Genomic DNA, 16,678 nt, shown 5'->3' with positions numbered 1-16,678 from the left:
TGTAGAGCAGTGTAAAGGATCCTTAGCGTAAAGGAGGATCAGGCTCACCAGATCTCAAACTGCCATAATTCTCATGTTCATTTATCAGGTTGGGTCACTATCCTGATAGTACTTTCTAACAGAATATCTGATACACTTTGAATTACACCATGTAATGCATTTTGAAGACTTCCTGTTACATAATCATCATCATTATTGCAATAGATGTGGCAATTTCCTCTAATGTCTTTGGAAAATCAGATTATATTAAGTTTATGTATCATTGTGGGTAAAGGATTGTATGTAATTCCATAAAGGAGAAAAACAACAGCCCCTCATGGAACTAAGAACTGTGGGTAGGGTATTAGGCAAATTCACTCAGGTTGTAACATCTCCAGAGAGACAAAGAAAGGATTTTTGGAGAAATAGCAATAGAAATCTGACCCAGCAAATGCACAGGACTTCTGTCCAAGGAGAGGGCCCCAAACCTCAGGGAAGAACTGGAAGCACTGACACTGACCAGAGTCTTTGCAGAGATAGGAAGTGATCTCTAGTAAACTTATTAGCATACATACAGGCTCGTTTGCTCTGTAATTCCTCTACCGCAAGAACAAATGTGCTTGCTTAGAAAAAGCCGTGTAGTAACTTTACGGTGGGCATTTATGTTGTTTATGGCCTCTGAGAAGAAGGTAAAGCAACCAGTCAGGAAGGAAAGTAAAGCAGCTGTCCACCATGATGGTCAGGGATGCAACCCCATTCTGTGAGTGTCACTAGCCTCTGTTTGCCATAAGACAGGATTGGATGACAGGGGATGGATCACTCAATGATTGCCTGTTCTGTTCATCCCTTCTGAAGCACCTGGAATTGGTCGCTGTCAGAAGATACTGGGCTAGACAGACCTTTGATCTGACCCAGTTTGGTTGTTCTTATGCCCAAGAAAGGTGACAGCTGGGGAGCCAGAAGCTGCTCAAGTGGGTGCTAATGACAGAGAAATTCGCTTGGTTTTGAAATCTCCTCTGGAAAGCAATTGGAATGGCAAAGGGAAAGAGTTATAAATCTTTACCAGATGGTGCTGAATACTTTAATAACCAACAGCTGGAACTACATTGATGAAAAATCTCCAAGCCAATTAGATTCCTGAAAGTTCTAACTGTTTCTTCATTCTTCACCCATCCGCCCCTCCCACCAACTTCCCAAACAGTCAACTCTGGCTTTCTTTTGTGCAAAGTCTGATCCAGTAGGTTTACTCTGAACATCCCTACTGTTTGGGGCCCTGCTGGGGAGATGGGCAGGGCAATGCCTAGACCCACAATCCCTCCGGGACTTAGGTGTGAGCGATGGCTCTGAGCAGCATCAGTGATGTCAGGAATCAGGCAGGTTTTGCACATGACCCATGGTGGGAACTAAGGCCTAGTCTACACTAAAATGTTGGGTCAACCCAACTACGTCACTTAGGGGTGGGAAAAATCCATGCCCCTGAGTGACTCAGTGAAGCAAACCTAACCCCCACTATAGACAGCACTAAGTCAATAGAAGAGCTCCTCTGTCGACCTAACTACCGCGTCTTGGGAAGGTGGAATACCTTTGCAAACAGGAAACCCTTTCCTGTCAGCATAGGTAATGTCTACGTTGAAGTGCTACAGCTCTGCTGCTGCAGCATTTCAAGAGCAGATAAGACCTTACGCAGCTAGAGAATTTAGGTGGCAGCTGAGGGGGTTTTAAGGATTTCAATGACACCTAACTATTGGGCCTAGGCGCTTAAATACCTTGGTTCATCCAGCCCTAAGTGTGTCAGTCACGTCTGAAAATAAGACAGGTACTTCTGAAAATTTTACCCTTATTAACTATTTCTTTACAACAACTTAGTAGTATTTAAACTAAGGTTAAGTTCTGTGCCTGAAACCAATAGGAGTTAGATGCCTCAGTATCTTTGAAGATCTGGGCCTAACCACCTTAAAACTGATAACACAAACTGAAGGAATGGCCTGGCTTACTTACTTTGAAAGGAGGACTGGAGTCACTTGGCCTTGCAGAGAAATCAAAGGAGATGATGAGATCAACCCCTCGCTGAGGTCTTAAGATAAGAGGGTAAGGCAGGTTAAAGGTGAGCCCACTGTCCACTACATGAATCTTTTTGCTCTTCACATCTAGTGGCTCATATATCCTCTCAAACTCATCAGGATCTAAGTAAAACAAAACACAAAACAAATCCAAAAATCCCCAAGAGTTAATAATTGAATTGGTGAAGTACCCTTCTCATATATTGTAGAATCGCTCAGAGCTAAAGAAGTGAGGTATGTATGAAAATTGCATAAGTAACTTAACTAAATATATGCCTAATGTGATCTATTGTAAAGTAAGCAGTCTTAAAAAAAATGTATACGTGTATTAAAATAATCACAATAAGACACTTTCAAAGTGACAGGAATTGGCCTCCCTAGGAACCCAAAGCAAACGATTGTCCAAATCCTATTATCTGACTGGAAAGTCATAAACATGTTCACTGTATGTCCTTCAGTGCCATGTGCACATCCAAACACTATGTCGACATCCTTTCCAGGATCTGAAATTTAACTTTAGGCATGAACTAACACAAGCCACATGTTACCATATTGCTTGTCACACCAGCCAGGTTCCATAATAATGTTTTACAGAACAAGTTGACAAGTTAGATCTTGCAGGCCCAAAAAGATGCCATGTTCCCTTCATGATCCCAAAGCTCAATCTATGTGGGGTGGGGGAAGCGGGGAGGAGACTTCCCTGTGTCCATTTGCATCCATCCCAATCTCTGGATACTGCTAAATAATCCCAGTAAAGGTTGAATATTTTCCCCTGGGTCTTAAAATATTCCTGAAGAATGATTTTTTTCCTTCATAATGCATCTGACTGTACCATGTAACAGACCTTTAATCATAAATTGTGGTTTGCTCACAAAGTTAAGTCTAAGGTGCTTGAAATTTTGATTTAACCAGTGATGTCTTCAGGGGGCAGTGTAGTCCAAGGCTACACTAGAGCACTAGACAACACTAGAGAACCTGTGCACTCAAATTATTTGTATCTGTTGTCTCTCCAATACCTATCAATCCAGGGTAGTGTCCAGGTGCGAGTGGCCTGAGCTATATAGGAATTTGGACTAGAAGTCCCTTCCGACCTTAAATTCTATGACTCTAAGTTAAACAATCATGCATACCTAACGCAGATGACAGAATAAATAGTCACCCTCGCAAAGGTGTTTTCATGCGAGTAAAAATGCATGAAAATTGATTCTTACTCTAGGTCCTAAAAACCAGCTTGCCCCTTGCACTTCAGGTTCCATGAAGAAAATTTTTGCCCATTAAATCTCAAATCAAGTACTTTGATTCTTTTCTCGTTACCCAAGAACAGATTAATCAAATGACGCACCACTTTCTTGTTTTGTATCCAAATTTCTCAAGGGAAAACACCTTCAGAGCAATATATGATCAAGCTGCAGAACTTCTACCGAGACCTAACCAGACATCGGAACAATATTTCTCTATGCCTTATTAAAAGGCATACTCTTAAGTCACAGGCAAATACATTTGGTTACATCATACGTTAGAAACACTTTCCATCATTGGAAGAGTAAAAATACACAAATTTACTTTGTATGTATTTACGTTTTACTCAGCCTGGAAAATGAAAGCCAGTGTAGTCTGTTTTTTTGTTTACACTATAGCCATTTACCTTTCTAGTCCTTACTGATGCAATGATTGTGTTTCAATTGTGTTTGTATGTTTACAGACAATTTGTTTTCGTTAGAATTTTCTTTTAAAAAGGTAGAAACATTTCTATTCCATTTCTAAAAGCTTTATTTATTTAAATTTATGAAATTTAAATTTGGGGCTAAAATAAAGTTCACAAAGGAGTTCTTGTTGAGATATGCAAAAGTGGATCTTGCCCCAAAATGGTTTTCATTATATATATATTTTTTAATTTACTACTGTTCCAAAATGCTAAGCAGAGCAACACGCTTGATTTCACAGACTATAGTGGCATCTCCCATCTCCAGGATGAGAATAAATCAGTGCAGACACCACCTGTACTAATCACATACTGTATTGTTGCTACGAGTATTATTCTTTATATATATCTCCATATTTACCAGCAAAGAAACAGCTGATATTTTAAAATTGTGTCCTAATCTGCATCAATAATACATGGAGTTAAGAAGGAGAGAAGATGATCTCTTGTTCCAAATGGGAGGAGCCACCCCTTGCACCCCTGTTCTGCGTGCCCCCTAAGGACTGGGTTAGGAACTGCTGGTTCATCTTGGGTTTGTAGCTTAAAGCAAGGGTGTCCAGGGTAACCCCTCTGTGCATTTCTGGCAGCCCTTTTAAAGTATTCTATGCTATTCTTCAGACTCTGAATGATAATGGGAACCCACCAAAGGTTAGCACCTGAAGGGCCTAATGCTTGAAGCACCTACAGCACTTGCTTCCAAGTGTGTGGCATACTCAGCATGCTACCAAACATAGATTCGGAGAGTTTAAAGTCAGACGGGACCATCAGATCATCTAGTTTGACCTCCTATATACCATAGACCATTAAATTTCACCAAGATCCCCTGTACTGAGCCCAAACTAGGGGATTTGTGAAGCTCAGTGCTCACAGTGACGCCCTGATTTGGCAGTCAATTACAGAATGTTACAGAGAATTTTTGCCTCTTCTCAGAAGTATCAGCATTGGCCACTGTTGCAGACGAGACGTCAGGTTAGTTAGATCATTGGATTACTCAGTTCTGGCTGCTCCAGGTTTTCTTTTTTTTAAAGATACTAATTTATAGTGCTAGGAATTCTGCAAACTATTCTCTGTGAGAGGTAGGATAAAAAAGGAAGGACTTATTACATGTGGATTCATCCAAGAAAGATGCACCTCTGTTAAGAGATGTTCTTATCACATGAAATCTTTTTTAACAGTAAAACATAGAGAATGGGATGGACATAAAGGAATATGATCTGTGTGAGACCAGCACAGAGTGACTATCTGATACATCAGAATTTGATTTATAAGAAAGAATGTTCCAAGTATGGCTTATAAAACATGCTCTCATTTTTTATTCCCAGATGCTTCTTGTCACGGCAAGCAACTTAAAGGAAAGTAAGGGACTTATAAAGGGCATTCGCTACTGACATGCATCTACCGTAAAATAGTTTCCATAGATATTGAAATAAGGAAACAAAGCCTATGAGATACATTTTTCCCATTGTTATTCAGGTGGCATTTTCTCAAGAGTGTTTTAAAGGGTGTTGGAATGTCAAAGCAGCAGACTAGATCAACAGTGAGTCTATATTGAAATTATTCAGGAATTTTCAAGTATATTTGAGGTTATTTTTTAAAACAAAAAATAAAAAAATGTGGGCAAAAGTTAGACGGGAATTCTACTTAAAATAAAAGTGGACAGCTCAGGCAGCACTAAAGGACTGGATTCAATAAAATTCCATCCAACTGAGGGAGCATATGTTTAAAAAAAATACAAATTAGATGCAGAAGCCAGTCTGGAGTTTTAACTGAATCAAAGCTTAAAGACTTCCAACAGCTGAAATTCTTAATGGAAAAAAAGCCTTAGTCTGAGGACTTTCTGCTCCAAAGAATTAGAGACAAATATTGGTCTGTTTGAAGTCAGTGGCAATAGTACCAGGGGCTGACTGCAATGAGACCAGGATCTAGATCTGAGAAAACAGTTTGTTCTGAACCAAGTGTGAGCAGGGGAGGGCTCCCACCTAGCAGTTAGAATCTGTGGGGGCACTCTTACTGAGTAGTAGGAGTTTGGGGAACATGAGCCCACCCACTTCACTGGGTTCCAAGACAGGGACCCTCTTGGGTGTCATAAAAAAGGTTTCTGGTATGTGCAGACCAGCAACCTCCTCTCCTGGGTCTCTTCCTATCACACTGTCCATCCTTGGACAGTGGCTTGTGGTTGCCCCTTGCAACCCAACCTATGGGCCGCTGCAGGCTGCAGAGTCTCAGCTCTATGCAGCAGTCCTTCTCCTGGGGACTCTCTCCTGATGTAACCCCTCCATAGTATTTAACCAGGAAGAGAGCTCCACTGTTTGGTTCACTTTTCCCAGGGAGGTCTGTCCCTCTCCACGCACCATGCTGCTCTGCTAAGGAGACTCCCTTTTAAACCCCTTCTCCAACTGGAGTGTGCCCAGCAAGCCTGCTGGGGCAGGACTCCTCAGCCCAGTTGTTCTTGTGCCCATCTCTCCAATGTGGGGCTTTATCCACCCTATCACACCAGGTCATCAAGCTGAGTAGAGTTTAGGCCTCCCTGGGAAAAGTGAAACAAACAGTGGAGTTCTCTTCCCAGTTAAATTTGGTTGGCTGGATTTAGCATGATGCCACATAGAGTATCTGTCCCCAGCTCTGTCCACTCTCCTCGCTTGCCAATTGCTCCACACATAAAATCTACCTAGAAACAACTACACAAAATAGAATTTGCAAGCCTGCAGATGGGGAAGGGAAAGTATGTTGCTTGGCTGTTCTCCCAACCCCACCACTCTTGCTTGGTTTATCAGGTAGATTTGACAGGTATTTAACAACATAATCCCTGCAAGCCATAGAAGGGCAAGGAGGGAGGCAGAGAATCATATGACCCTCACTTGAAAATTTCTTACACACCTTACGATCTTATGTGATTATGGTGTCTTATGATGTATAGGGCTTTTATTCATGTTTATATGTATTTTATGGTAATTGTGTATGTATAATACACTGGCCGGGCCTCATGCATGTGGTCACATCTCCTGGCCTAGTGTATGTGGGTTATGTTGCCTTCTAGTGGGTGGTCCTATCTACTCTATTTCCTTGTACTAGCTTCTACTTTTAGCTGAAGCATTAGAGTCCTGTACTTTCAATGCTGCAGGTCTGGATTTCAATCTCTACTGATGACTGTCAAGTTTGAGTAAGTGCATGCTGGATTCTTTATATAGAGTATAACTTTATAAGTCTGTGAAGTGATCAATGTGAAAAGCGTTATATAAATGTAAGATATGTTTTTTAAATGTCTTTATTTCTAGTCCGTTTCATGTTTCTATTAATAAACAAAAAGAAAAAAAATTGTTAAATTCAGGTCAAATTAAATTATCTTTAAAACCAAGGATAATAGCAACGTGGATAAATGTTTGATGGTTAAATACATTCAGTGCCTTGGTTTAAAAGGACATAAAAATAATGTAATATTTTGAATGTATTTCAAAGATTCCTTTGCAGTCCCTTATTTAGGCTTCCAGGCTCTTGTAGATATACAGATAAATCTATCAGTAGTACCAGAGGTACACTATTGAATAATTCATCTTAGTAGAGCCTCTCTTCTCCTAACCATTGAAGGCCCAGTCTATTGATAGTTACAATTAAGCAAAGTGCTGGGGTTACTCACAGTCATAAGCAATACACTTGGTAGCTTGCAATCTTGTAGCTTGAGCAAATACTTAAAAGTGCAAAGAAATTGTCAAGAACAAGAAACTATTAGAACATGGCAATAAAAACTCCAGATGACCTGCAGTCAAAAATATCTCTCAAGTGGAAGCAGCTCCCTGTCAACTTGAGATTCAATTTTGATCCAAATTAAAACCCTGGAAGTTGAGGGCTTGATTGTGCTATAAATATACCATATTTTCATCAAAAGTTATTTTTCCACAAATCTACTACACACTTTCCTGCCTGTTTTAGGCACTATAAATACCACTATAAATATTAAGATTACTCAGTTGTAAACACCTCTGAGCTGAAAAATAATATTTAGAAAGTGGAGCACACATGGAAATTACGATAGAGCCGTTCGAAAGGATAGTTACATTATCAAATACACATTCGAGAGTCACTTTGTTACTTGAGCTTTTAAATGACAGCTGGTATTTACAATTCCATAATGACACAAGTTCAAACTTCCTCCTCAGATTACTGATGGAAAGAGGACTAAGGCGACTGATGATCATTATAAGAGTGCTTGGCATTGCTACTACTGTAGTCAAGATTCTAGCCTTGTTGACCAAGATAAGATTCTAGCTTTATTGACAAAGATTCATCACCATGGAGGTCCTCCATTTCTTGCCATGAATGTAAAATATGCAAGCACAGCAATTTATACACAGAGAGTCTACAAAGGGTTACATCAGGTCTCCTTCTCCACTCTGACATAACTTCTCCCAGGGGAGAAAGCCACGTCTTAACTCAGTTTCCTGGTGAAAACTGCTATATATAAATGTTTAAAGTGCCTAAAGAATGTTCAGAAACTCAGATGGACTCAATTAACAGAACATTCCAATGGTCCCTTTAAACATCAACCAAAAAACGGTATGTCATCAAGATAACTAAGGCTGTATTGTTTTCACAGTCATCATAGCTTTCACAGAGAAATATGAAAATTTATCTTTTCCCATGAAATTACAATTCTCTGAAATTAAAAATTTTCATCAGGTATTTTGTATGTGCCCAATGGATCAATCATGCTGAGATAAGGATTTAAATGAGGAGAATAGTGTGTTTTAGTGGATTAGCAGAGTAAGGGTGTTCCATACAGTGTGGAGAAAAGCACCAAGATAGTTGGGAGAGAAGCAGAAAACCAGGGCAGCAAGACTGACATTAGCAGTGGTTCAGACATGTGGGTATGATTCCTTAAGAGAAAAAGAGGATGTAAGTGGGAGGGAAAGAAAGTCTTGAAGGGGATCCATCTGGGATGGAGCTGAGGGAGAGGAACTCAAGGCAACTTTTGCAGATGTGTTTGATAAAATTTGGAGGGAAAGAGGAAAGAGGTGGGGAGGCAGTATTTAGAAAGGCAGGGGGACTGAGGGGCAACTTTTTTGAAGAGCAGGGAGACTCATTCATGTTTGTAGAGATCTGTAATGGGATCAGAGATAAAAGAGAATGGAAGAAAAACCTACAATAGTTAAATGTAGGAAGAGGGACAGGGTCACAGGTGCATGTGGACGTGTTTGAGGACAGCAGGCAAGAAACCACTGTTGATGTCAGGAAAGAAGGTGAGGTCATTATGAGGTTAGAAGGGAGATGGAAGCAGAGCTTGATGCTTTGAAATCTGCAGATGAAAAGTGCTATATAAGAACTAACTGCTGTTATTCCTGATCTACTATGAAAAATTCAGCAACGAAAAAGGGAGTAGGGAAGGGGACAGGGTTTGTGGAGAGGGTTGAAGGGGAAGCATTAAGGGACTTTCATTTCTGCCCCATGCTAATAAGAGAAGACGAAAAGAACATGATAGGACATTCCACATAATATTTTTGTGGGCATTTCAAGAAAGTCCATGTATAAAAAGCACCTTAAATCAATGCTACCAAGGAAAGAGCGACTCCTCCCCACCATACAATTAAGTAAGTTGTTCTGCCGATTCCGCCAGGAAGCCTTAGGGGTGCGCATCCTACAGAAACACCACCACATTGCACTTCTATGGAGCCAGTCCTGATTCTGCCAGGAGGCCTCAGAGACTTGCCTCATATAGGAATAACACTTTACAGCGCCAGTCATCTTAAGAACCTCAGTGTGCTTGTAGATATTCAAGACTGCCCCTGTACAAACGTGCTCTAGCTTTCAGAAGTGCTCATCTGTAAGCATTCCAATCTAATTACATGTTCCCACAATTGTAGCACACAATTTATTCTTTCATTAACAGACAGACAGCACGCAGATATTTTGTGAACTAACCTGCGACTGCCGTGTCCATTTCATCTTCCTCCACTGATTCCTGAGTACCCAGGCCTGCTAGAGGGGAGAGTGGGTACCAGGTGTTGAGGTTCAAGCCAAGCATGAAGTTGTGTACTTTCCCAGCGCGCCCTTCTCTGGTGTTGAAAAGGGAAGTATCGCCCACCAAGGCCATCAGCATGCGCTGGACCCAGCTTTCTTGACTGCTATTTTGATATTCTTTTGCAGCCCCAGGATTTTCAGTGCCTGTGTGTAAAAAAAAATGACCAGCAGTGAAACAGTTAACATTCAATGTCTCAAATTGAGACTTCAGCTTCAATACCCTGCTGAAGGGAAAGGGAGCACTTCACACCAAGGACCAAACCCTGCCCTGCTGTCATGCACAGCCTGAGTAAATGGGGTTTGTGCAAAGCATTGAAGAGGAACTAGAGGAATGCTCCCTTCTCAACTTCACAGCTTGGTGCAGAACATCCATGTAGCTTCTTTCCTGCTTCCAAGAGAGCATGACTATGGAGATGGCAGGGATTCCTGCCACTGTGGGGTTTGTGTGGATCCGTGTAATAGCAGATTCACTGGCCTCTCTAGTGCACCTCCCCTGCCATGCCACCACTCTGTGTTCCAGGAAGATTGTTACTGCATGGTCTAGGCCCTACTAGGGGGAACTATGGTGATAGTGCTGCATTTAGGATCCCCTGTGCTGGTGGAGGGATCAGCAGCATTTCACCTGTGTGAAAACTAGGTGCTGTATCTCTTTCCATTCAGATCTGTACCTTCGCAGACATAAGGAACATATAGATATTTACAAGGATGTAGATATTAAGCAAAATCTTAAATTCTATGAATCTGCATAACAGAGAAAACCGAGAATTTAAAAATCAAATCACAAAAGTTTTTTTATTGATCTTGGTTAATAAAAAAAATAATTCTTGAAAACGTCAATTTGGGTCAAGATTGATCTGGAAACATCACTCAAGTAAACTAAAAATGCAATTAAAAGCATATTAGGTACCTACATAAAAGTGACCTAATTTCCAAAAGTGATGAGCACCCATAGCTTCCACTGAAATCTGCAAAGGATCTTACGTCTGTGGGGCATGATCTTGCATTCCTGGAGCTCACCGAACTCCCACCAATCTTCTGTAGATGTTTTGAGTGTTCAAGGAATTTAGTATCAGGCCCAATGTTCCAAGTGTAGCACTAGTGTTTTTCTCTTTAATTCATGCTCCATAGTGAGCTGATTTCCATTTAAACAGGGGCAGAGCAAGTGTCAAAATACTAGGAAGTTTGATCTTATCTTGAGCAAGTGAGAAACTCGTGTCAAGCCCCAGTGCTTAGGGTCACAAATACAGCTGTGTAAACTGCATACAGATATACAAGGCTGTAAATAATGATTATTTTCTTTCTGTTGGTCACTGTGACACCAAAAGGGGACATCTGCAAATAAATACAGAATTTGGTATCTCTCTCTCCCCATTATTTCAAGTGGAATGAGAACTGAAGAGCTTCTTGCTTGACTAGACCTTATTGTAAAAGCTTTTGTTTTCCTCCTGCCAGTGTTGGCAGCATCATTAAAACCTAAAATACTGCCTGGAGCTGCATTCGCTTCATTGCTTTCATTGTTAGTGGTGATGTCAATTCTTGTAGGAGAAATAGAGACACCCAAAAGTATGATGTGGCAGGTGCTTGAAATAAGGGGTTTTCCTATATGTAAATCAAGATTAACTATTTGAGCAAGATGGAGATAATGGTAAAAATTTCAAAAGTGCCTAAGTGACTTAAAAGCCTAAATCCGATTTCCAAAAACGGCAATTAGGACCTGAGCCCCAGTGACTCTCAATTAGACTTATACTCCTAAGTGTCCAGGCCACTTTTGGAAATGGAACTTAGGTGCCTTGGAAAATTGTGTCCAATATGGTGGCCTTAGGCCCAGAACGGCAATACTTACATCACTCTCACAGGTGTCTGGAAGCACCGGAAAGTCTCTGAATGCTAATCAAAGACCTAGATTGAGCCATACTCGCTGAACTTTTGATTAAGGGCTCTTGGCAATCAAAAGGCATCTTTAGCTTACTGGGCTGAGGACCAAATCACAGACACTGGGAACTCGCTAGCTCATCGACTTCAGCTTGTTGGGAAACGGCTTGATGAGGTTACTGCTCAACAACTCTCATCTTCCGGGCTTATGTCAAAGTGTGGGCCTCTGTGAGGACCATTAAAGCAGCACTGTCGGTCAGAGAGCAATGCTGCAGGCTTTCTGAGCAGATGTCAAGGCACAAGTCTGTGAGAGGTCGTTTGTTCATTAGCTTGAACAGGCCAGGCTGACGTGATGAGAAAGGCCTCTGTCGGGTCTCTTGCTCAGTACCTCTCTCCCTTTCTGAGCAAACGCCAAGGCACTGGCTTTTTTCAGGTTGGTGGCTCAAGCAGTGGAATTTTGCCATTGGCATAAGTGAGAACTACAAAGGGACAGCACATGTGGGAAGTCAGACAGGACTGGGCCTATTTTGGGGGCATGTACATGACCTCATAGTAACAAAGGTCCCTAAATTTGCTTTTGTCATCACAATCACCTTGCTTTAACTAGACAAGTCAACAGCACATAGAAAGAAAGTCAAGCCGGTACGGTAAGTAAAATAAGCCCTGGACCATGGGGTTTTCCTTACCTTTTGGTCCCCGTGATTCATCTTCACTGTCTGAACTATCGTTGCTCACAAGATGCTTTAGCCTAATATTTTCTGTTGAAAGAAAACAATGTACAATATCTTAAAGAGTTAGATCTAAGCTTTTGAAAATAGTTTACTAAGAGATCAAAAAATGTTTCAAGGTGTATCATTGTATAGAACTTGTGATAGTAAGCAAGACCACTGCAGAGATTCAAATTATTTTTGGACATAAGCTGTGAAGAATCTATTGTGTGTGATCCTACTTTGGAATTGTTGCAAATTTCCGGATGGGTTTGCCCTTTTTACAGGAATTCCACATTATCCAATGAAATTCTCCTTGCAAAGCACGACAGAAAATCCTCTGAAGAACAGGTAGAATTTTAAGGTGCAGTACATATTACTGCATATTATATGTATATCTACATATTATATGTATTATCTACATGTTATATGTATATCTCTATATAAAAATGGCTACCCACACACTACCCAAACTATTGTCAATGCTAAAAGTATGCAACAAAGACAAAGACAAAAATGTATAAATTCTTGGAAGATGACAATCAATATCAGACAAGACAAAAATTAAAAACCAAAAAAGGAAAATATTAAAAGCCACAAATATAGATTTTGGATGCCATATTTTTTTTTTTTTTTTAAAGAAAATGCTATGAGAAATAAGTTATTTAATTTTCGTGTTAAGCGTGATTTATTGAAGTTTTGCTATTGACTTCAATGGGCCAGGATTTCACCAGCTAAACTTTATAGTTGTGCCACTGCAGTGTAGTTCAGGTTTCATCACCCTTTCCACAATAAGCTTTCACTTAGAAGTATTTTGTATTTGTCTGTAAAAATTCTCACATGACATTGACATGAAACATTGACATGAAACATTTCAAACCAAAAGCACGGTTTGTTTTAAAGTAAAAAAGTTGAAAAATGTATTTGGAAGTACAAATAATAGATACTATTTTTTAACAATTTTTTTCCAATAGAGAAAAGATCTTTTTAAAAATGAAAGTAAGGCTCTGTTCTAGTATAGCACTTAACACTTAACTTTAAGCACATAAGTAGTCCTACTGAGTTCAGTAGGGATACTCATGTGCTTAAAGTTAAGCATGCACTGAAGTTTTTTGCTGGCTAAGACCTAAATTCCTATGTTTCAGAATCAATACCTTAAAAATTTACTCAAATCGACAGATTATTGTATTAACCAATTTTTTTTTATTCATGCTGTGAGTTTTGTTGCTCAGATGGTGAGACTTCAGTTCAATCTGAAATGGAATGGAACTGGCAACCAAAAGGTGAAAAGTTCTTTATCAATTACATGAGCAATCCTATCCACAAAAACATTTATTATAATTGTAGGTAGCCATAAGGGCAGGTTTTCAGCGTATTGGCTCCTGAAGCTGACCCCATCAACCAGAAAAAGCATTATGAGGTATGTATATTTAAACCATCGTGGTTTTTAAAAAGTCTGTTTAGAGAATACTTTATGTATAAGACTTCTCCTTTTCCAATAGCCCTGACACAGGTTAGGTATGGTGCCTTTTCAGACTACAAATAAATAAAAATGGGAAAAGTATTGGAAAAGTAAGCCAATACTAATTCTCTTCCCCCGCCCTCCAAGTCTTTGCTGGTGTCTATCAATGTAAACTGTTGAAAGTAAATTTCCCTGGCTTTTGACATGCAAGAAAAGGTTACCAACACAGTGTCATACTCCCACAAACAGATCTAAAGTGATAGTGATGTCTGAGTTATTAATTCACTGAAATGTTAATACCAGTTGATGGCTAATTGATTTGTTTTTGTTACATTACCTAATTCTTCCTCCATGGTGGGACCTTTATTATGAGAATTGGAAACGCCGAGTACTCTGTTAAATAATATAGAAAATGCACTGCCCCAGATGCCTGAAATGGAGAGAAAATAAATCAATCAATAGAAACATACAAAACAGAACACATATGAAATTATTGAAATAGCTAATTCTACTTTGAGAATGCTTTGGAATATCACAAACAGTGAGATTTTTGGACAGATTAGATCCTAAACTCAGATGTGCATCTGTCACCACATCATGAAATTCCCATCACTGAATATCACTGAACCATTCTTATTGGTTACCACCATGCTGCTAAAATATAACCTTTTGTATAGAGGATTTTCTTGTGTCAGACTGTTTCCAATTAAGGAAAGACTGAAATCTAAAAGCACTGGAGAGAAAAGAAGTGAAATGTCAGTTTTGTTTTATTTATTGATTGAATTATAGAAAGGGAATGATTAAAATCTCTTACCCATTAAGAAGTGCAAGGGGTTTTCTTCATATTTTTTCACTGCTGTTCCCATAAAAAATTTACTTCCAAACAAATCAGGAGGCATAAATGTGCCATACTTCGCCATACCAATCTCATACGGACTGAATTCCACCCAATCTGCATGCATTACATAAAGAAATTAGCTAGCATTCTTTCTCTAGACATAAATGCAAGATCATCAAAAACAATTCAGCTGTAACATATACAAATGGCTGACATCTTTGTCCAAGAAGAAAGAAAAGCATACCAGGAAATATACCTGATAACAAATTGTCCCCTGTTCAACTGAGATAAAGTGCTGGAGATATATTTAAAATGAAAGTGTGTCTCTGGGATACATGTAATCTGGGTATGCTACTAGGTTATAAGAGCTCCTGGAAATGTCTTCCAAATTATGTAGAAGTCAAAATTCCCTTTGACTTCAGTGGGAGTTTTGTTCCTGAAGTAGGAAACCTCACCCATTCTTATCATAACAAAATTTGTTAAAAAAAATAAGCGCAGGGGTGGGGAAGACAGTGATTGTGGGTTTGAAAGAGGCTATACAACATGTGTGTTCCATCTCATGTATCAGTATGAATGCTCAGCACAAAACCCAACAGAGGGGTGGTTGTGATCCTCAGAGATCAGTAGGAATACAAAGTTATGGGTTTCTCTCTCTTTATTAAGAATTTACTGAAAATGTGGAGTATGGTGACATGTGTATGACAGACTAAACTGTTTTAAATTGCATAAAGCTGTGAAGAGACTCCAAAAGAGAAATTTGGATTTCATCTAAGACTTATTGTGAAATACAATTAGAAAAGACAGGATTGGGAGCCAGTTAAAAAGTTTACTAATAACAGATGATGCAAAAATATTTTAACTGTACATACAATTTCTTTTTTCTTTATAAAGTTGACATGTACAAGAAGACTGTACATTCTGTGGGTTGTACAACACTTAATAAATGCATGGGGTACAAATTTCAAAAGCACCTGAGTGACATAGGAGTTCAAGTCCTATTTCCAAAAGTAACCTACACACTTCAACATCTAAATCCCATTGACTTGAAGTAAAAACTGGGCCCCGAATACCTCTTTTGAAAATGGAATTTAGATGTTTTTGACAATTTTACCCCAAAATCCATGAAATGCATTGCAGGATTCAGCTCTAAAACATGAATTGATAAAAGAAAATGATGATAGACAAAAATACAACCTAAAATACCAAGCATTCATTGGTTTTGCCTTATAATTGAATCCATTCTTTTCAATAACAATAATCTATTTGAGTGCCCTTATAACTCAATCACCAATAACTGAAGGAATTGAAATACCATCTATTATATCCCTTCTTGTTCATATAAATTTGCAAAACATAGTTACTTTGCATAATTGAATTGAGGTGACTTTAAAACATATAAAAATACTAAAGATTCACAGAAGAGAGAAGACACTAGCATTAGATTCAAAATGTCAACAAAACTTCTGAATACATGAAAATGTCACATATAAGACAAGCCTTTTAATTTGAAGGAATGTTTACTTGTATAGAGTTTAACGAAATACATGTCACTAGTAATGTACCAGTACAAGAAGTAGCCTAATAATATTAGAACATACGTTTGGCCAACAATGTGTTGTCTGCAGGTGTTTTTTTAAATCTTTTGAGACAATTCTTGCTCATGAAGGAAACTGATTAGAAAGATTCCAGCAAAATGCAAGGTGTTGATCTTAGTTTCAGATGCTGGTGAAATTCAGAGGTCTGGTTAAAAATTAAAAGAAAAGGAAACCACCACATCTGCCTGAAGAGGAAATATTTGATCATGACTGTTGTGTCATGCAAATTTCACAGCTTGGTGAGGTTCACGGTGTGGGGTATAAGTTATCTACTATTGCCCAAGCAAAATACTTGGAGTGTTTCACACATACAGGTACAGACATGGGAAGAAACTCCTCAGAAAGCCAAAAATAGTAACCTGGAGGTTAATGCACTTTAGCACTTTGATCTTAATAGTAAAACTAAATTTAGGAACAGAATGGCCAGAAAACCAACAAATTAAATCCATCT

General features: G+C 39.1%; 1 protein-coding gene across 4 annotated transcripts in view; it reads right to left on the bottom strand.

Moving 5' to 3' along the window:
* The window catches only part of PLA2G4A (phospholipase A2 group IVA), a 119,327-nt gene that overhangs the window by 11,832 nt on the left and 90,817 nt on the right, over positions 1-16,678 (bottom strand). For all 4 annotated transcript variants that reach the window (XM_067535170.1, XM_067535171.1, XM_067535169.1 and 1 more), the window contains 5 exons: positions 14,609-14,746; positions 14,132-14,224; positions 12,312-12,383; positions 9,655-9,897; positions 1,978-2,162 (listed from right to left, as the gene is read on the bottom strand). In XM_067535170.1, the coding sequence (XP_067391271.1) occupies positions 1,978-2,162; positions 9,655-9,897; positions 12,312-12,383; positions 14,132-14,224; positions 14,609-14,746 (731 nt within the window). The remainder of the gene's footprint in view (positions 1-1,977; positions 2,163-9,654; positions 9,898-12,311; positions 12,384-14,131; positions 14,225-14,608; positions 14,747-16,678) is intronic.

The sequence above is a fragment of the Emydura macquarii genome, unplaced genomic scaffold, assembly GCF_026122565.2.
Source record: "Emydura macquarii macquarii isolate MOO-44397 ecotype Brisbane River unplaced genomic scaffold, CSIRO-AGI_Emac_v2 contig_3477, whole genome shotgun sequence".
Lineage (NCBI taxonomy): Eukaryota > Metazoa > Chordata > Testudines > Chelidae > Emydura > Emydura macquarii.
This window is presented reverse-complemented; position numbering and strand designations above follow the sequence as displayed.